The sequence below is a fragment of the Nerophis lumbriciformis genome, linkage group LG32, assembly GCF_033978685.3.
Source record: "Nerophis lumbriciformis linkage group LG32, RoL_Nlum_v2.1, whole genome shotgun sequence".
NCBI lineage: Eukaryota > Metazoa > Chordata > Actinopteri > Syngnathiformes > Syngnathidae > Nerophis > Nerophis lumbriciformis.
In genome coordinates, this window is record NC_084579.2 from 8,457,140 (window position 1) to 8,480,532 (window position 23,393).

At 36.7% G+C, this 23,393-nt stretch overlaps 1 protein-coding gene across 1 annotated transcript in view; it reads left to right on the plus strand.

Annotated features, from left to right (window-relative positions):
- The first annotated feature begins 4,371 nt into the window (after positions 1–4,371).
- rnf34b (ring finger protein 34b) overlaps positions 4,372–23,393 on the plus strand; it is a 38,076-nt gene continuing 19,054 nt past the window's right edge. Inside the window, exons 1-2 of the mRNA XM_061927124.1 lie at positions 4,372–4,599; positions 20,670–20,888. Of these exons, the coding sequence (XP_061783108.1) occupies positions 4,594–4,599; positions 20,670–20,888 (225 nt within the window). The 5' untranslated portion in view covers positions 4,372–4,593. The remainder of the gene's footprint in view (positions 4,600–20,669; positions 20,889–23,393) is intronic.

Consider the following 23,393-nt stretch of genomic DNA (forward strand, 5'->3'; position numbering starts at 1 on the left):
TGGACTCCGCCAAGGCTGCCCTTTGTCACCGATTCTGTTCATAACTTTTATGGACAGAATTTCTAGGCGCAGTCAAGGCGTTGAGGGGATCCGGTTTGGTGGCTGCAGGATTAGGTCTCTGCTTTTTGCAGATGATTTGGTCCTGATGGCTTCATCTGGCCAGGATCTTCAGCTCTCACTGGATCGGTTCGCAGCTGAGTGTGAAGCGACTGGGATGAGAATCAGCACCTCCAAGTCCGAGTCCATGGTTCTCGCCCGGAAAAGGGTGGAGTGCCATCTCCGGGTTGGGGAGGAGATCTTGCCCCAAGTGGAGGAGTTCAAGTACCTCGGAGTCTTGTTCACGAGTGAGGGAAGAGTGGATCGTGAGATCGACAGGCGGATCGGTGCGGCGTCTTCAGTAATGCGGACGCTGTATCGATCCGTTGTGGTGAAGAAGGAGCTGAGCCGGAAGGCAAAGCTCTCAATTTACCGGTCGATCTACGTTCCCATCCTCACCTATGGTCAAGAGCTTTGGGTTATGACCGAAAGGACAAGATCACGGGTACAAGCGGCCGAAATGAGTTTCCTCCGCCGGGTGGCGGGGCTCTCCTTTAGAGATAGGGTGAGAAGCTCTGTCATCCGGGGGGAGCTCAAAGTAAAGCCGCTGCTCCTCCGCATCGAGAGGAGCCAGATGAGGTGGTTCGGGCATCTGGTCAGGATGCCACCCGAGCGCCTCCCTAAGGAGGTGTTTAGGGCATGTCCGACCGGTAGGAGGCCACGAGGAAGACCCAGGACACGTTGGGAAGACTATGTCTCCCGGCTGGCCTGGGAACGCCTCGGGATCCCCCGGGAGGAGCTGGACGAAGTGGCTGGGGAGAGGGAAGTCTGGGCTTCCCTGCTTAGGCTGCTGCCCCCGCGACCCGACCTCGGATAAGCGGAAGAAGATGGATGGATGTATTTGTTATCAACAAAATAATAAGTGCGTGACCAGGTATCGGATACATACTAACTTGTATTTGTTATCAATAAAGTAATGAGTGCGTGACCACTGACCAGGTATCGAATACATACTAAATTGTATTTGTTATTAACAAAATAATGAATGCGTGACCAGGTATCGGATACATACTAAATTGTATTTGTTATTAACAAAATAATGAATGCGTGACCAGGTATCGGATACATACTAAATTGTATTTGTTATCAACAAAATAATGAGTGCGTGACCAGGTATCGGATACATACTAACTTGTATTTGTTATTAACAAAATAATGAGTGCGTGACCAGGTATCGGATACATACTAACTTGTATTTGTTATCAATAAAGTAATGAGTGCGTGACCACTGACCAGGTATCGAATACATGCTAAATTGCATTTGTTATTAACAAAATAATGAATGCGTGACCAGGTATCGGATACAAACTAAATTGTATTTGTTATCAACAAATTAATGAGTGTGTGACCAGGTATCGGATAGATACTAACTTGTATTTGTTATTAACAAAATAATGAGTGCGTGACCAGGTATCGGATACATACTAACTTGTATTTGTTATCAATAAAATAATGAGTGCGTGACCAGGTATCGGATACATACTAAATTGTATTTGTTATCAACAAAATAATGAGTGCGTGACCAGGTATCGGATACATACTAACTTGTATTTGTTATCAATAAAATAATGAGTGCGTGACCAGGTATCGGATACATACTAAATTGTATTTGTTATCAACAAAATAATGAGTGCGTGACCAGGTATCGGATACATACTAACTTGTATTTGTTATTAACAAAATAATGAGTGCGTGACCAGGTATCGGATACATACTAACTTGTATTTGTTATCAATAAAGTAATGAGTGCGTGACCACTGACCAGGTATCGAATACATGCTAAATTGCATTTGTTATTAACAAAATAATGAATGCGTGACCAGGTATCGGATACAAACTAAATTGTATTTGTTATCAACAAATTAATGAGTGTGTGACCAGGTATCGGATACATACTAACTTGTATTTGTTATTAACAAAATAATGAGTGCGTGACCAGGTATCGGATACATACTAAATTGTATTTGTTATCAAGAAAATAATGAGTGTGTGACCAGGTATCGGATACATACTAACTTGTATTTGTTATCAACAAAATAATGAATGCGTGACCAGGTATCGGATACATACTAACTTGTATTTGTTATCAATAAAGTAATGAGTGCGTGACCACTGACCAGGTATCGAATACATACTAAATTGTATTTATTATTAACAAAATAATGAATGCGTGACCAGGTATCGGATACAAACTAAATTGTATTTGTTATCAACAAAACAATGAATGCGTGACCAGGTATCGGATACATACTAAATTGTATTTGTTATTAACAAAATAATGAGTGTGTGACCAGGTATCGGATACATACTAACTTGTATGTGTTATTAACAAAATAATGAGTGCATGACCAGGTATCGGATACATACTAACTTGTATTTGTTATCAATAAAATAATGAGTGTGTGACCAGGTATCGGATACATACTAAATTGTATTTGTTATCAACAAAATAATGACTGTGTGACCAGGTATTGGATACATACTAAATTGTATTTGTTATCAACAAAATAATGAGTGTGTGACCAGGTATTGGATACATACTAAATTGTATTTGTTATCAACAAAATAATGAGTGTGTGACCAGGTATCGGATACATACTAAATTGTATTTGTTATCAACAAAATAATGAGTGCGTGACCAGGTATCGGATGCATACTAACTTGTATTTGTTATCAACAAAATAATGAGTGTGTGACCAGGTATCGGATACATACTAAATTGTATTTGTTATCAACAAAATAATGAATGCGTGACCAGGTATTGGATGCATACTAAATTGTATTTATTATTAACAAATATTGAATGTGTGACCAGGTATCGGATACATACTAAATTGTATTTATTATTAAAAAATAATGAATGCGTGACCAGGTATCGGATACAAACTAAATTGTATTTGTTATCAACAAAATAATGAGTGTGTGACCAGGTATCGGATACATACTAAATTGTATTTGTTATTAACAACATAATGAATGCGTGACCAGGTATCGGCTACATACTAAATTGTATTTATTATTAACAAATATTGGAATGCGTGACCAGGTATCAGATACATACTAAATTGTATTTGTTATTAACAAAATAATGAGTGCGTTACCAGGTATTGGATACATACTAAATTGTATTTTTTATTAACAAAATAATGAATGCGTGACCAGGTATCGGATACATACTAACTTGTATTTGTTATCAACAAAATAATGAATGCGTGACCAGGTTTCGGATACAAACTAAATTGTATTTGTTATCAACAAAATAATGAGTGTGTGACCAGGTATCGGATACATACTAACTTGTATTTGTTATTAACAATATAATGAGTGCGTGACCAGGTATCGGATACATACTAAATTTTATTTGTTATTAACAACACAATGAATGCGTGACCCGGTATCGGATACATACTAACTTGTATTTATTATTAACAAATAATGAATGCGTGACCACGTATCGGATACATACTAAATTGTATTTATTATTAACAAATATTGAATGCGTGACCAGGTATCGGATACATACTAACTTGTATTTATTATTAACAAATAATGAATGCGTGACCACGTATCGGATACATACTAAATTGTATTTATTATTAACAAATATTGAATGCGTGACCAGGTATCGGATACATACTAAAGCTGCCAAACAGAATCAACACTTCAGTCAAGTAAGTGAACTCCTCTGCATTTTCTTTTCTACCTTTGATGTTTTTTAAACTGCGTTGATGCCCATTCAAGCTCAAAGTGTGCCACTGCCAGCCTCAGGGCCTCGCTTTGGAACATCTTAAAACCCCTTAAATTGCGTGAAATAAAACCAACAGTGGGCCACTATTGATGTGAAAGTGGTATAAAAAGCGGCATCTCTTCACTCGTGTGCTTGCCTCTGGTAATGCTGCTGCATAAAATAGCCCTAGACAAATGTGACCAGTATTAAACTCATCATCATCATGAGCTGCAAGAATAATCTTTTCTCTCCTGGGGCCCCAGTTTGGCCCTGGATGATGATGATAATAATAATACATATGGAGAAGCTATCTGCTGCCCCCAAGGGTTCATTCACAGCGTGTACACACTTGGGGGGGAGCTCTAAACACAACTTGCTACTAAAACATGCGTTTGTCGCGACTTAATATATATATGTTGTTATTTCGATCATTAAAACGTCACCTGAGTGGAATAAAGTGAGAATAGCACGCAAAAGTCTCACAGTCTGGTCTTTTACGCACAGGCACGCCCACGCCGCTGCAACGTCCGAGCTGATTGGCTGACAAACACGGCAGGCTTACCGTGCGCCTTCTCTGATTGGTCGGCCCGCTCCTGCCTTGAGCGATGACGTAATGCCTCGCCCCTCCCACACACACACACACACACACTAACAGACAGTCCAGCACACCGGCTGGGAGAGAGGGAAGACGTAATGCTTTTGACTCCTTCTGCACTTGCGATGATTGTGACTCCTGCGTTACTCTGCACATTCCTCAAACGGGAGGCGCAATGAAGGTAGGTGACTAAAAAAACACATTTGTGCATGTTTTATTGCACCGGTGTCAGCAATAATGTTGATTGTATTTACACGACGGGGTTATGTAAGGAGACTTGCTCTTGGTTATTTTGGCTACTTGGGTTCATTTCGGGTCATTTAGTGCGTTTTTTTTTTTTGCATGCAAGTGTATTGTGCAGCCTTGCGATGACACCCCCACTTGCAGAGTTCAGTGCACTAATGAAGCCGCTGCAGCCACCTTCCCCATACATTGTCATGCTGTAATCCGCTCTAAGGAGATAGCGGGAGCGCGCACGGAAGAGGGGAGGGAGCGTGCATGATGTTTTGGGGGGGACGCGAGGATCACCCTTCAGGTGTGTGTGCGTGGGTGTTTGGGTTGTGTAGTGTAGACGATGCAGGCTGCAGCTCACGATGAGACAATGACGTCATAGTCATCGCAAGCAATCCATGCAAGGACATATTTATTTATTTATTTATTTTTTTGCAGCCACCTTCCATTCATGTGTAAAATGCTCCCAATTTAGGCTCCTAAATGTGTATTAGATTCCAAAATTGATGACAATTGAATCAATGCAAGAGCTGCCAATGCTTTTTAAGAAGATAATAAAGCTCAAATTGGATTAGGAAATGGTTATCTTCCATGGAATCATCCATTCAAAGTCCTGCCATGTGACTTCGGCCGAGTTTTGTGGCAAATTATAAGGGAAAAAATGAGCAAATAATCCACTATTACTGAAAATGTCCAAATAATTATGTGGGGGGGAAAAAACATAATTTATCATACAAATTCTACCTTAAATAGATAATAATATAGGAAATTAAATAACTAAATAATTGAAACACAAAATTTTTATGATTATGATTGTGGTTTGCAGTGGCGTGGAAGCGTGCCGCATTATATCCACGGATGTTTCTAATATTTTGTGTACAATGATAACGTCCATAGACATGTACCGTATTTTTCGGACTATAAGTCGCAGTTTTTTCATAATTGGGTGCGACTTATACTCGGGAGCGACTTATATGTGAAATTATTAACACATTAGCGTAAAATATCAAATAATATTATTTAGGTCATTCACGTAAGAGACTAGACCGGGGGTCGGCAACCCGCGGCTCTAGAGCCGCATGCGGCTCTTTACCGCCGCCCTAGTGGCTCTCTGAAGCTTTTTCAAAAATGTATGAAAAATGGAAAAAGATGAGGGGGGAAAAATATATTTTTTGTGTTAATATGGTTTCTGTAGGAGGACAAACATGACACAAACCTCCCTAATTGTTATAAAGCACACTGTTTGTATTAAACATGCTTCACTGATTCGAGTATTTGGCGAGGGCCGTTTTGTCCTACTAATTTTGGCGGTCCATGAACTCACCGCAGTTTGTTTACATGTACACAAAGTTTACATATGCCACTTTTTTTCTGTCTCATTTTGTCCACCAAACTTTTAATGTTGTGCGTGAATGCACAAAGGTGAGTTTTTTTGATGTTATTGACTTGTGTGGAGTGCTTATCAGACATATTTGGTCACTGCATGACTGCAAGCTAATCGATGCTAACATGCTATTTAGGCTAGCTATATGTACATATTGCATCATTATGCCTCATTTGTAGGTATATTTGAGGTCATTTAGTTTCCTTTAAGTCCTCTTAATTCAATGTATATCTCATGACACACTATCTGTATGGAATATGGCTTTTAATTTTTTGCGGCTCCAGACAGATTTGTTTTTGTATTTTTGATCCAATATGGCTCCTTCAACATTTTGGATTGCCGACCCCTGCACTAGACGTATAAGATTTCATGGGATTTAGCGATTAGGAGTGACAGATTGTTTGGTAAACGTATAGCATGTTCTATATGTTATAGTTATTTGAATGACTCTTACCATAATATGTTACGTTAACATACCAGGCACGTTCTCAGTTGGTTATTTATGCCTCATATAACGTACACTTATTCAGCCTGTTGTTCACTATTCTTTATTTATTTTAAATTGCCTTTCAAATGTCTATTCTTGGTGTTGGGTTTTATCAAATAAATTTCCCCAAAAAATGCGACTTATACTCGACTTATATATGTTTTTTTTCCCTTCTTTATTATGCATATTCGGCCCGTGCAACTTATACTCCGAAAAATACGGTACTGTCAATAAGGCAACCAAAATATCAGAACCTACAAACTGTCCAAACTTTTTCCACTAAGACCCACATACTCAAGTCAAGGCATGCGGTGTCATTTTGATATTTTTTTTTGTTTTGTTAAAAAAAAAAAGCTAAAAAAAACAGACATATATGTTTAAAGACATAGAGTTGGTGTCAAAGCAGATAATCATTAGTTATTACTATCAAAATGTCTTCTTTTTCTAATTGTGTTGTCTTTTTTCTTACATTTTAATACATAGTGCTGTCGAATGATTATTTTTTAAATCATATTAATTAATATTTTAAATTGTGATTAATCATAGTAAATTATAAATGAATAACATTTTAGATACACCCCAACATTTTGATACAAATGCAATTTTATTGTCAGAATGCGCAAACATTTTTAGAATATAGTTTACTAAATATACCTAATTTCTTTGCTCAAAACTTGCTCAGAGAGCACACCAGTTTGAGTCTTCTCACTCATCTTTGCACTGGCGTATGCATTGACCTGCTCACTGACCATTTCACCACCCACACCGCCTTTCAGGTAACCAAGTAAAGGAGCATGTGTGGTCAAAATATTCATTAATCTGCATTAAATAATATATATATATATATATATATATATATATATATATATATATATATATATATATATATATATATATATGTATATATGTATGTATGTATGTATGTATGTATATATATATATATATATATATATATATATATATATGTATATATATATATATGTTTATATGTATGTATATGTCAGGTTCAAACACTGATGACATCTATTAAACAAGACAAGAAGCAAGGAATCAAACAGAGACAGAATTACATTTGGCTCAATGAGGAGAGCGCGTGCACCTTTACCCTTGAACAGTGTCCCACCACGTTCTGACGAAAGATTGTACGCCTCCTCTTTTATTTGGACTTTCCCTGATTACATGGCAACAGCTGTTTCTAAGGGAGGGGGGTCGTAAACAGCCATCGTCTTTGTTACAAAACAGTTCAAAGAAAAGGTTGTATAACAGTTCAAAGAAAAGGTGCCTGGAGCTTGGGCAGGTCCTGCTTCCTCTCCACTTTGTAGATCTTGGGTAAAGATAAAATCTTCCTGTGGATTACAATAGAAGAAAGAAACCGACTCCTTCATGTCGCTACCTATCGTACACAGTGGAGTTTTACAAGCCTTTTGCTTGCTAGTATCAAAGACAGCTTTTGTAACACAACGTTTTGTGATAACTTAGATACAATTATTCTGACAATAATATATATATATATATATATATATATATATATATATATATATATATATATATATATATATATATATATATATATAGTTTTGAAGAAACTACAATATAAAACATGTTTTCGGTCATTTCACCTTTTTTTGTTAAGTACATAACTCCACATGTGTTCATTCATAGTTTTGATGCCTTCAGTGACAATCTACAATGTAAGTAGTCATGAAAATAAAGAAAACGCATTGAATGAGAAGGTGTGTCCAAACTTTTGGCCTGTACGGTATATACATTTTTTTTGTGAATAATCGCATGAGTTAAGTCGTTAAATTTGACAGCCCGAGTTTTTACTGTTGCTTTTTGTTTGATTTTATTTCGACATTGTGTTACGGCCCAAAAAACTTCGCATGGCGGGCCACAAATGGTCCACCAAGCCACTCTTTGGACACCCCTGGTCTAAATGCTCCATACACGGAAATGACCTAAAACAAAAAAGACACAAACACCATGAAACTCATACAATGGGGGTATATGCTTCTAACTAAAAAAAAATGCTGCAGGATGGAAAACAAATGTAAAATAAAAGCTGCAAAAAATGCCAAAAATTACCGCATGAGATAAAAGCTGCAAGTTCGATGACTACAAAGGGGTGCCAGACCTGAGGAATATTTAGGCTGTAAAAATCTATTTGTTTTAATCCCGTAAAATATTACTGCTGTCAGGACTTGGACTATGGCGTGGTTTGTTCTCCCGAGGTGCAAATGATTTGGACCGGACATGGCTTGGAGGTGGGTACATGATTTAATATTAACACTCAAAAAAAAAGGAACAAACAAAAGGCGCTCACAGTGGAGGTACAAAACTTGGCTATAAACACAAAACTTGCACAAAGGCAGAAACTATAAACAATGAAACAAAAACATTAACTGTGGCATTAATAAACAAAAACTTACTTGGCATGGACTAAAGCAGTGTTTTTCAACCTTTTTTGAGCCAAGGCACATTTTTTGCGTTGAAAAAATCCAAAGGCACACCACCAGCAGAAATCGTTAAAAAAACTAAACTCAGTTGACGGTAAAAAGTCGCTGTCGCAATTGTTGGATATGACTTTAAACCATAACCAACTATGTATCAATATATCTCTTGTCTCAAAGTAGGTCTACTGCCACATCACGCTATTTTGTTGTTGTTTTCCTGTGTGTAGTGTTTTGGTTCTTGTCTTGCGCTCCTATTTTGGTGGCTTTTTCTCTTTTTTTGGTATTTTCCTGTAGCAGTTTAATGTCTTCCTTTGAGCGATATTTCCTGCATCTACTTTGCTTTAGCATTCCAGAACATTTCAGTTGTTTTTATCCTTCTTTGTCATGTTCGGATGTACATTGTGGACGCCGTCTTTGCTCCACAGCAAGTCTTTGCTGTCGTCCAGCATTCTGTTTTTGTTTACTTTGTACCCAGTTCAGTTTTAGTTTCGTTCTGCATAGCCTTCCCTAAGTTTCAATGCCTTTTCTTAGGAGCACTCACCTTTTGTTTATTTTTGGTTTAAGCATTAGACACCTTTTTACCTGCACACTGCCTCCCGCTGTTTCCGACATCTACAAAGCAATTAGCTACCGGCTGCCACCTAATGATATGGAAGAGTATTACACGGTTACTCTGCCGAGCTCTAGATAGCACCGACACATCATTTGCAGACTATAATTACTGGTTTGCAAAAAATATTTTTAACCCAAATAGGTGAAATTAGATCATCTCCCACGGCACACCAGACTGTATCCGCGGCACAGTGGTTGAAAAACACTGGATTAAAGGAGCAGCATGAACGATGGACATGAAACAAAATGTCAGGAATGTGATGTTGCCAGAAAGACAGCCTGGCAACTCGAAGCTTAAATACTAGTGGCATGATTAGTGAAAACAGGTGCGTGACTCAAAACGTGAAACAGGTGCGTGACGTGACAGGTGAAAACTAATGGTTGCTATGGTGACAAAACAAACAAAAGTGCACAAAAAGTCCAAAAACAAAATCCGAACATGACTAAAACAAAACATGATCACGCAGACATGACAACTGCACGTTTTAGACTAGCCTTGCGTACATTTGCAGCATTTCTCACATTAAGTTGTTTTGAGCGTTTGGACATTGCTGGTAGTTTGCACGACAATTACATGCACTTGCAACACGGCTGTAAGGTCATGCAAATGCGTGTTTGGTTTATATCCAGTAAGATATGCCTTGTTTAGTTTTTTTTTTATAGAATACGAGGATTTGTGTGCCAATGTTCTGCTCTAAGTCGGAAGTGCACGAGCTGGTAATGTGCGTCAAATCTCATGTGTGAAGTCTGGATTAAATGCAGATAAGAGATTTGTTCCTGCATAATAAGGAGATTTAGGCGACCTGGGGCGTATTGAGCCTGAATTATTTATGTATTTATTTATTTCTAGTGCAGAGAATAGAAATGGCCTGCTGCGAGGTTTGACCCTCGCTGTTCACATAACCAAAATGTATATGACAAGCATCAGCAGGATTCTCCCCGTTGTCCTTTTCATAAGCCATCCAATATTCTGCTTTAGTTTGACATTTGATTCCAGCACAGCGGAAAAGCTGCTTTTCAATTTTTCCGAGCAGATTAATCAACAATACATCACTTCTATTGTTGTGCTGACTGACATAATGTCCTCCTTTTGGGAAATTAAAGTTCTAAGCTGCATACGCTCACACCTGACTGTGATAATCAACATAGTGTCATTGAATGCACCATGCATATTGCACACGTGTTTATTGTGTGGACCCTATCCATATTATTCATGAGAGAAGTAAATTATCCATTGGCATTACGGCACACTTTTAGTCACATGACAACAATGAGTTCATAATGCATATGTACTCTAAATTCACATTGTGTACATTACTGTATTGTCTTTCCATATATGACATGTTCACAATATTATATATGATATGTAAATGACTATATTTTTTGTTTAAGTCTATAGCAAGTGATGGTCCAGAAACTTACTGGCCATAACATTTGGGACACCCGCACTATTTAATAAATATGTATACGAGAGAGATGCACCAGCAAAATGTATTATTTTATATTCATTAATAAATGATCATCATGAATAAAGTATAAATAAAGTATCGTTTTCAAAAGGAACAATTGTTTAACTCGGTTGAAACTAGGGATGATGTTTGATAAGAAATGATCGAGTTCGAGCCCATTATCGAATCCTCTTATCAAAACCGATTCCTTATCGATTCTCTTATCGAATCCAGATAGGTTGTTGTATATGGAAAAAAACACAATATTTGGTTTAACAAACGCTCACTTTTATTTTATAAGAAAAAACTAAAATAAAATAAATAAATAAATAAATATTGACTGTTAGCCCCCTAAAAAAAATTTAAAAAATAAATATTGACTGTTGTTACCCAAAATATATTAAGTGGGATTTTTCAGAAAAACAAATATATACAGCAGGGGTGCTCATTACGTCGATCGCGGGCTACCGGTCGATCTCGGAGGGTGTGTCAGTCGATCACCAGCCAGGCATTAAAAAAATGGTCCTAAAAATGAGCGATCATAAATCTTCACTATGACGTCACTTTCGTCACTTGATTGACATTCACGGCACCCGAGGGTCTTCTGAGATGACGCTGGCTGCTGCCAGCTCATTAAAATGACCGACTGGAAGGCGAGAAACACTTTATTTCAACAGACTCTGGCGCCGTACCTGCCGTCAAAACTCCAAAGACCGACTGCACAGTTGCGCTAACAAAATAAGAGTCTCAAAAAGCTGGCGTGCACAAGCTAGCAAGCTACAGAGTTTGCCGACAATGTATTTCTTGTAAAGTGTATACAAAGGAGTACGGAAGCTGGACAAATAAGATGCCAAAAACCAACCACTTTCATGTGGTATTGGACAGAAAGGAGGACTTTTTTTCTCCTCCATTCGAAAATGCGGACATTATCAGCACTACTGTCTGATTCCAATCAATGCAAGTCATCAGAATCAGGTAATACACCAACTTTTATTCTTGTCTTCATGAAAGAAAGGAATCTATACGTGTTAAACATGCTTGTATTATCTTTAAACACCTTTAACTTATTAACAATATTAACTATATGTGTTAAACATGCTTGTATTATCTTTAAACACCTTTAACTTGTTAACAATATTAACTATATGTGTTAAACATGCTTGCATTATCTTTAAACACCTTTAACTTGCTAACATTATTAACTATATGTATTAAACATACTTGTATTATCATTAAACACCTTTAATTTTTTAACAATATTAACTATATGTGTTAAATATGCTTGCATTATCTTTAAACACCTTTAACTTGTTAACAATATTAACTATATGTATTAAACATACTTGTATTATCATTAAACACCTTTAATTTTTTAACAATATTAACTATATGTGTTAAACATGCTTGCATTATCATGAAACACCTTTAACTTGTTAACAAAAACATATATTTCATAAATAAGTAAATATAAATTATATATATGAATGAGGTAGATCCCCACGACTTGATCAATTGAAAAGTAGCTCGCCTGCAGAAAAAGTGTGAGCACCTCTGATATACAGTAACACAAAAACAACCTGTCTCTGTGATCACTATAGGTGTATAAATAATAGTGTTGAATAAAATCAGTCCCTTGGGCACAAAACTGAAAATAATACAGCTCTCCAAAAAGTGCACTTCTGCTGCTATTGGAACATACTAACTACACACACAGGCAGACAGCTAACAAACAATCCAAGACGTCTAATAAAGTTCCAAAGCAGATTAATCCATTTAGGCTCTTTATTGTTGTTGATCTTGCTTTGTCTTTTCCTATCTTTACTTTTGTCTTGCACTGGATTTTTTTTATTTTTTTTAAACTGAAATACACACAATGACAAATGTATAAGCTATGTGATTCAATGAACATACTGAAATTTAATACACAATATGTAAATATAGCTTCACACAAATATACAGTACTATCATCAAACAAATACTTCTGAGTGTTGAAACTATTTCGATGGTGGAAATACACGACTGGCAGCCATTTTAAGTCCTCAAAACATCCATTGAAACAGTGCACAAAAATCGTTTTTCAATAAACATCTTACTATCAAATGTAACCACTTTCCACCTTAATATTGAGTTACATAAACAAGTAAAACAGTTTACTTACAGACTTATCTTTTCCAAGGCTTGTAGGAGCTAACACAACTTGTCTACTTCTCGTCGCCAACCCGGAAGTGCCCAAACTATTGACGCGCAGTATTTTCATATCGCCACAAGGTGTCAGTAAGAGTCTACAATCAAATGGGCATAACATTGCCCATTTGGGATTCGTTCCCAGAGATTCGAATAAAGAACCAACTATTTTTCTTTACTATAGTGGCCTCGATAACGGGAACCGGTTCTCAAAAAGGGATTCGAGTCCAAGGAATCGGTTCTTTTCTTATCGAACAACCGGGAGAATCGGTTTCGAACATCATCCCTAGTTGAAACTTATTTTGTTAAAATATTCGAATACTGTATTTTACAAAATAGGGCAGTTAGTTGCTTATTTTGTATTGTCGATTGTTTTGTTTTGCCAAGACTTTAAACTTTATAATGTCATTAAAAATAACAATTTTCCCCAATAAACAACTTTTTAATGTACATACAGTATGGTAACTAAACCACAACCATCATACAAATTAAACATGATATTTATAAAGGCTGGCTTTCTGATCTCATTAATATTTTTTGTAATTATTAGAAATAGTTGACTTGTTAATTATGTCAATGTCAAAAGGTTAATTATTATATTGTGCAAGTTAGGTCCGTTATTTAATTTGTCATTGTTTTTGTTTTTACCACAAAACTTGACAAAGTCGAGGTCTTTAAGGTGGATCATATCATGAAGTATAACTATTTCTACCCAAAAATACTTAAAAAAAATAAAATAAAAATAGGTACAAACCCAAAACCAGTGATGTTGGCACGTTGTGTAAATGGTAAATAAAAACAATGATTTGCAAATCCTTTTCAACTTATATTCAATTGAATAAACTGCAAAGACAATATATTTACACTGAGAAACTGATTTTTTTTTGCAAATAATCATTAACTTTGAATTTAATGGTAGCAACACATTGCAAACAATTTGTAACTGGTGCATTTTTACCACTGTGTTACATGGCCTTTCCTTTTAACAACACTCAGTAAACGTTTGGGAACTGACTTTCTTTTTGTTCATGAAAATAAAAGTATACTAAACTGAGTTGGTTTACTTTAGTTGTATGCTAAATTATGTAAACCCTTTATTTCTCGGTGTCTCGTTTTTTATTGGCTCTCGTCACATTGTAAAAAAAATTTATTTGAAAAAAATCTACCAAAAATTAGGGGGAAAATACCAAAAAGTTTAGTTTAGTCTTTATTTGAAGGGACAATGCACACCAGTGACGTGCGGTGAGGTTGATGGCTGGTGAGGCACTGACTTCATCACAGTCAGATTTACAAACATATGAACCCTAAAGAGTATCTTATTCACCATTTGATTGGCAGCAGTTAACGGGTTATGTTTAAAAGCTCATACCAGCATTCTTCCCTGCTTGGCACTCAGCATCAAGGGTTGGAATTGGGAGTTAAATCACCAAAAATGATTCCCGGGCGCGGCGCCGCTGCTGCCCACTGCTCCCCTCACCTCCCAGGGGGTGATCAAGGGATGGGTCAAATGCAGAGGACACATTTCACCACACCTAGTGTGTGTGTGACAATCATTGGTACTTTAACTTAACTTTAACTTTACACATACAAACTGTAGCACAAAAAAAAGCACATTTGATAAAAAAATTTTTTATTATGGTCTTACCTTTACTTATAAATGAAGTCCACAACTAAAGCCCTCACTTAAACTTTCCACGTGCAAGATTGAATCTATTTAAAAAAGTGTAACCGAGGGTTTATAAATGTCGCCTATACTGTATGAAACTACAAAATAACAAACACGGAGGCTCTAGTTTACACGAGGACCACTTTATTTACCTTCTTTCAAAAACCTCCGCTCCACTACAACATGTCATCACTTCCGCTCTTAGCGCCTTCAAAATAAGAGCTCAAAGCATATACTGTATAACAGCGCATAACAGGAACTTAACATCACAAAGAGAAAAGCCCAAGAAAATAGGTTACAAAAGTTATTTAATAAGAAGCCAAAAAGTGCAAAAACAATAATGTTCGTGTTGGAGGAGTTGTGAATTAGATACACCTGCAGTCTGCAGGTGTACCTAATGTTGTGGCCCTGCAGTCATTCACAACTCCTCCAACACGAACATTATTGTTTTTGCACTTTTTGGCTTCTTATGAAATAACTTTTTTAAATAGATTCAATCTTGCACGTGGAAAGTTTAAGTGTGGGCTTTAGTTGATATAACAATTCTACGGCGGGGGTGCAGGAGGCGGGGTTACTGGAGCCTCAGCCAGTGTGTCTTTTGCAGCCGTTTTATGATCGCTCAGCACAAGAAATACGTTACACACATACAGTTGTTGACAAAATACACTGTACATTATATACCTCAGCTAACTAAACTATGGAAATGTATAATATAGTTCATATAGTAATACGGTCTCACTGCACAGCAGGCCAGCAGTTAGCCGAGTCCGGAATCCATGTTGAGGCACTGAGTGACGTGCCTCAACTGGCTGGTGTTCACCGCACCGTCTCTTCTCAGTATTTGAACGGCAAATGTGAAAATTCAGCGATTTTGAATAAAAATAATCTAAAACTGGTGAAGTTAAATGGAAAATAACTCTATAGTATAATCACTGGATACATATAACAATTTAATTAATTTTTTTTTCTTTTTACATTTTTTTTCTTTCCATGATGGCAGGTGAGGCGGGGCCTCACCTGCCTCTAGTGACTGCACGTCACTGATGCACACAGACATTAAGATCAAAGACAGATATGTTCTCAACCAGATCATAGCTAAATAGCTCATTTCCATCTGCAGTCCCTGGTTACCTCAATTAAAGAGATACAAAAACATGCAATAAAATAATAACAATAACATTATACTATAGCGTGTCATCAAATTAAGAAAAGTCATAAAATGCCCTTTCATTGACACATACTTATACATTACAACCACACCTCTCCTTTACATCATAACACATAGACCAGTGTTTTTCAACCACTGTGCCTAGTGTGCAGATACAGTCTGGTGTGCCGTGGGAGATTATCTAATTTCACCTATTTGGGTTAAAAATATTTTTTGCAAACCAATAGTTACAGTCTGCAAATGATGTGTTGTTGTTGTTGAGTGTCGGTGCTGTCTAGAGCTTGGCAGAGTAACCGTGTAATACTCTTCCATATCAGGAGGTGGCAGCAGGTAGCTAACTGCTTTGTAGATGTCGGAAACAGCGGGAGGCAGCGTGCAGGTAAAAAAGGCGTCAAATGCTTAAGCCAAGAGATCATCTAAGATGGACTCATGCAAAGTGGAAAAGTGTTCTGTGGTCTGACGAGTCCACATTTCAAATTGTTTTTGGAAATATTCGACATCGTGTCATCCGGACCAAAGGGGAAGCGAACCATCCAGACTGTTATTGACGCAAAGTTGAAAAGCCAGCATCTGTGATTGTATGGGGGTGTATTAGTGCCCAAGGCATGGGTAACTTACACATCTGTGAAGGCACCATTAATGCTGAAAGGTACAAACAGGTTTTGGAACAACATATGCTGCCATCTAAGCGCTGTCTTTTTCATGGACGCCCCTGCTTATTTCAGCAAGACAATGCCAAGCCACATTCAGCACATGTTACAACAGCGTGGCTTTGTAAAAAAAAAGAGTGCGGGTACTTTCCTGGTCCGCCTGCAGTCCAGACCTGTCTCCCATCGAAAATGTGTGGCGCATTATGAAGCGTAAAATACGACAGCGGAGGCCCCCGGAGTGTTGAACGACTGAAGCTCTACATAAAACAAGAATGGGAAAGAATTCCACTTTCAAAGTTTCAACAATTAGTTTCCTCAGTTCCAAATCGTTTACTGAGTGTTGTTAAAAGGAAAGGCTATGTAACAACTACTTTCCCAACTACTTTGGCACGTGTTGCAGCCATGAAATTCTAAGTTAATTATTATTTGCAAAAAATAAATAAAATGTATGAGTTTGAACATAAAATATGTTGTCTTTGTAGTGCATTCAACTGAATATGGGTTGAAAAGGATTTGCAAATCATTGTATTCCGTTTATATTTACATCTAACACAATTTCCCAACTCATATGGAAACGGGGTTTGTATTTATTTATTTATTAAATTTTTTTAACGAATGATTTTATCAGAATCAGAAATACTTTAGTAATCCCTGAGGGGAAATTAAAATTTTCAGCACAATCCCATTCAAGATCAGACAAACATTACAGGGAGACAGAACAGGATCGCTGACGGGTCTGCCAACTTCCGGCGCCCCTTACAAAAAAGGTGAGATACAGGTAAACAAGGGGGGGGAGGGGTGTCCGTCTAAGCCTGGGCTTATTTCTTTGTTGTTGTTTTTTTATTGCAGTCACATGGCGAGACTTTGAATCGGATCGTTTCACGAGACATTACACATTCTCCCTCTAAAAATGCAAAAACAAAACGTCATTTACAGGCTTCAAGCTGTAAAAAAAAAAGCGAAGGCTTTTAATGACATTGTCGTAAAGACAAGCTGAGGAGTAACGTTTCCTGGCCTGCAGCGTGAGACCTTCTCCCCCCGTGGGCCCGTCTCCACATATAGAGCCTCCTTCCTAAGATGACATAAGACGTCCCCTAAGCGGGCGACCCGGCTCACGTCACATCACAGAGTGTTTGGGACCGGTCGGAGATGACCACTTGTTTGTCCAATTCTCTGGTCTCGGAATGTGGAAAGCTTTTGTGTTGTTGCCCGTGTGACGGTGTCATGTGTCCAGCATCCATTCACAGGAAGACTCTCTGTCTCTTCTACCCATCCCCCCTTCTTCTTCTTCCTTCCATCAGCATGCTTCCTATCCTTCCATCTTTGCTTCATGTGCTCAGCAACGACCTCACACTGATTCTTGTGATGTAATACAGACGCTCTTCAAGTTTGAGAACCATAAAACCAGCGGCCACACACTGACAAATTAAAGGGGAACATTATCACAATTTCAGAAGGGTTAAAACCATTAAAAATCAGTTCCCAGTGACTTATTTTATTTTTCGAAGTTTTTTTCAAAATTTTACCCATCACGCAATATCCCTAAAAAAAGCTTCAAAGTGCCTGATTTTAACCATCGTTCTATACACCCGTCCATTTTCCTGTGACGTCACATAGTGATGCCAACACAAACAAACATGGCGCCTAGAACAGCAAGCTATAGCGACATTAGCTCGGATTCAGACTCGGATTTCAGCGGCTTAAGCGATTCAACAGATTACGCATGTATTGAAACGGATGGTTGTAGTGTGGAGGCAGGTAGCGAAAACGAAATTGAAGAAGAAACTGAAGCTATTGAGCCATATCGGTTTGAACCGTATGCAAGCGAAACCGACGAAAACGACACGACAGCCAGCGACACGGGAGAAAGCGAGGACGAATCCGGCGATCGCCTTCTAACCAACGATTGGTATGTGTTTGTTTGGCATTAAAGGAAACTAACAACTATGAACTAGGTTTACAGCATATGAAATACATTTGGCAACAACATGCACTTTGAGAGTGCAGACAGCCCAATTTTCATCAATTAATATATTCTGTAGACATACCCTCATCCGCTCTCTTTTCCTGAAAGCTGATCTGTCCAGTTTTGGAGTTGATGTCAGCAGGCCAGGGAAGCTAGGGTCGATAGGGGGTTTAGCTCGCTCGTCTGCGGGAACAAACTGCCGCCATTGCTTGCCGTGCTACCGAGGTCCTTTGTCCCTGAATTGCTCACACACTCCGGCAGATTCAATGGGGGTCTGGCGGCAGATTTCTTTGACTTTATCGTTGGAAATGCATCTGCTTTGAGTGTCGCAGGATATCCACACATTCTTGCCATCTCTGTCGTAGCATAGCTTTCGTCGGTAAAGTGTGCGGAACAAACGTCCAATTTCTTGCCACTTTCGCATCTTTGGGCCACTGGTGCAACTTGAATCCGTCCCTGTTCGTGTTGTTACACCCTCCGACAACACACCGACGAGGCACGATGTCTCCAAGGTACGGAAAACAGTCGAAAAAACGGAAAATAACAGAGCTGATTTGACTCTGTGTTTGTAATGTGTTTGAGAAAATGGCGGATTGCTTCCTGATGTGCTCTGAGAGCGAATAATAGAAAGGTGTTTAATTCGCCAAAATTCACCCATTTAGAGTTCGGAAATCGGTTAAAAAAATATATGGTCTATTTGGTCTGACATAGTTTCCGCTGCAATTGAGCGAACATGAGAGCGGTGGTGTGTGGATGCTGTAATCAGTGTGGCGGTGAACAGTGGCATTTTTTTTATTTTTTTTATCAGTGCACACTTATGTATAAAATGCCGATGATGTGAATTTATTAGAAAAAAACAATAAAGGTTATGGCAGGCAGAACAAAAATCTTTGAAAAAAAATATATGCACTCCATGTAATCGCAAATTATGTTAACTTAAATATTGTTTAAAAATATATTATCAAACTTTCCAACCATTTTTTAAAAATAGAAATAAATACTAATATTTATAATATAATGATTTCAAAGCAAGTTATCCATCAAATTGTGCAATGTAAGAGTAGCAATAGATTTCATGGTAAAATTGTGAAATTTATTGTGGTTTTTACAGCATTTGTCTCTGAATGAAAAAAACAGTACTTTTTTTTTACTGTAATAAACTGTGGTGCCGTTTTGGCATTAACAGTAATACTTCGAAAAATCTACAGTTTTTGATTTGCGGTATAAAAATAAAAAAAACACAATAACATAGCTGTTTTTTTTTTATTTACAGTAAAAAAAACAAATGTGAATTTTACAGTAAAATTCTGGCAACTACCATTTCCATGATCACTAGTGGTAATGGTGTGGCTATGTATGTGAGTAGTGTGCATATGTATGTATATATTTATAATTTATGTACATACAAGTTCATTAAGTTTGTACATAGAGTGAACAGGTAGTTCTAGCTCAGAGTAATTTATGATTTACAGAAAAGGGGTGGGATTAAATAAGTGTAAACTTCTTCTCACTCCTTTTCAAATATGTAAAAAAAGAAAGTCCAATGCTCATTTGTTTTCGTTTTTTATTCTCCATTGTTTTCACTTTGTTATGATGGCTGTTAAGGCTATAGCACTGTATTGGATCAGGCTTGCTCTTGTTTTTTTGCATATTTTAAATAAAAATATATCAAATCAAATCAACTAAGCTGCCTTTTTTACCATAAAAACAGTCGTAATATTTTTCCATTTACAGTAATATACACTAAATTCTGAGGTGAAATTATTGTAACTTACCATATTTTTTTTACATTTTAGTTTAAAAAAAAAAAAAAGTGCATTAAAAATAGTATTCACTGTTAGAAGCAAACATAACTGTGACGTGGCCCTCAGTGAAAACCACTTTGACACCTGTGGTGTACAGCTATCCCAAAGTATTGGGGTGTGCTCACCTTTGTGACCCTGCACAGGCTACAGGTGTACTGTATATGATGTAATCCTCCTATTATGTTTGCCTTCTGCAGGCGGGGGCCTCGTCCATGTGGGCGTCATGCTGCGGGCTGCTGAACGAGGTGATGGGCACAGGCACGGTGCGGGCGCAGCCGCCCGGCTTCGGGGCGGGGGCGGGGCCTTTCCGCTTCGCCCCCAGCGCCGGGTATTCCACGTACCCCCCCACCAGCTCAGGGAGCGCCGGACAGCTGTGCAAGGCCTGCGGGCTGGCCTTCTCCGTCTTCAGACGCAAGGTAGACTATTATCCTGGCTAGCTTCTCGTTAAGGGATGGAGGGATGAGGTCAGCGACGACTAATATCAACAGACTCTCCCCGCTAATCCTTCTCGGGAAACCATTTTGCAGAATGATGTAATCATTGCGTGCACTGAGCGAGCGGGGCGGCGACTCGGCTTCATTTACTGTGTACTGGGCCACCCACGGTAGGTTAGGGTGTCTTTTTGCCCCATTCCGTGTGACTGAAGCATTAAGGAGTGGGACTATCCATGGCTAGCAGGCAGATAATACTGCAGGGTTTCCAGCAGCGCTTTGCTGTTAAGGCAGCCGCCTTAACAACAAAGAGCCACCGCCTAAACTAAAGTCTTAAAAAAAAAAAAAAAAATATTTTTTATTTTTTTTGTCCTGTAAATTAAGCATGATGAGTTGAGCATATGTCAGCATGCGGCCCCACTTTTAACTCTTTTTTTTCAAATGCTTATTGCGAGCGTTTATTTACAGTAAGTCATTAATTTGACTGAGTCATTATTTTGACTTAGTAAATATTGACTTACTAAGACAAAAAAATGACTCAGTCAAATTATTATGTCATTATTTTGTCTTAGTAAGTCAATATTTACTAAGTCAAAATAATGACATAATAATTTGACTGAGTCATTATTTGGTCTTAGTGTCAAAAAATTAAACAAATATTGCTTGTTCACCACATCGCCATTTATTTGTTTTCCCCTTTATTTAGAAAAGTATCGAAATACATTTTGGTACTGGTACCAAAATATTGGTATCGGGACAACCCTAATACACATATATATATTCATGCATTTTTAAATGATACTACAGTACAAGATAATAGAAGGAAACAAAAATGAATAAGAAAAAAAAGAGAACAAATTAAATAAAAATAAATTAATTAATTAAAATAAATAAATAAATCAAAAAATAAATTAAAATTAAATTAAATTAAATTAAATTTAAAAAAATATATATATATACTGTATATATATATATATATATATTTTTTTTTTTTTTTTTTTTTTTCTAAAAAAATATATATATATATATATATATATATATATTTTTTTTTAAGAAGAAGTTTTCCCTATTAATAATTGTTCTGTGTCGTAACTTGTTTCTCTGTCAGTCTGGTAGAAAAGGACAAACTACCTACAGATGCAGTCGTGTTTTTGCTATGTTGTGGAGACAGAAAAGCAAGCCCAAATAAGCAACCACACATTTAAAAACAAACCCGAAACTACTGCAACCTGCAATATATATATATATATATATATATATATATATATATATATATATATATATATATATATATATATATATATATATATATATATATATATATATATTAAAAAAGAATTTGGAGACAGAAAAGCAAGCCCAAAAAAGCAACCACACATTTAAAAACAAACCCGGAACTACTGCAACCTGCAACTCCAAAAAAATAAGTTGCTTGTAATACGCGATTGCAATAAGCAACATATGTTTAATCTACCCTAAGATTTTTCGTTAAAATAAAACCAATAATGCCATTTTTTGTAGTACCCTTTATTTAGAAAAGTATCGAAATACATTTTGGTACCGGTACCAAAATATTGGTATCGGGACAACCCTAATACACATATATATATTCATACATTTTTAAATGATACTACAGTACAAGATAATAGAAGGAAACAAAGATTAAAAAGAAAAAAAAGAGAACAAATTAAATAAAAATAAATTAATTAATTAAAATACAAAAATAAATCAATAAATAAATTAAAATTAAATTAAATTAAAAAATAAATTAAATTAAATTAAAAAAATATATATATATATATACATATATATACATATATTTTATGAAAAAAAAAATATATATATATATATATTTTTTTTAAGAAGAAGTTTTCCCTATTAATAATTGTTCTGTGTCGTCACTTGTTTCTCTGTCAGTCTGGTAGAAAAGGACAAACTACCTACAGATGCAGTCGTGTTTTTGCTATGTTGTGGAGACAGAAAAGCAAGCCCAAATAAGCAACCACACATTTAAAAACAAACCCGAAACTACTGCAACCTGCAATATATATATATATATATATATATATATATATATATATATATATATATTAAAGAAGAATTTGGAGACAGAAAAGCAAACCCAAAAAAGCAACCACACGTTTAAAAACAAACCCGGAACTACTGCAACCTGCAACTCCAAAAAAAAAAAGTTGCTTGTAATACGCGATTGCAATAAGAAACATATGTTTAATCTACCCTAAGATTTTTCGTTAAAATAAAACCAATAATGCCATTTTTTGTAGTACCCTTTATTTAGAAAAGTATCGAAATACATTTTGGTACCGGTACCAAAATATTGGTATCGGAACAACCCTAATACACATATATATTCATACATTTTTATATAATACTACAGTACAAGATAATAGAAAGAAACAAAGATTTTAAAAAAAAAGGACAAATTAAATAACTTTTTTTTTTTAATTATAATAATAATAAAAAATAAAA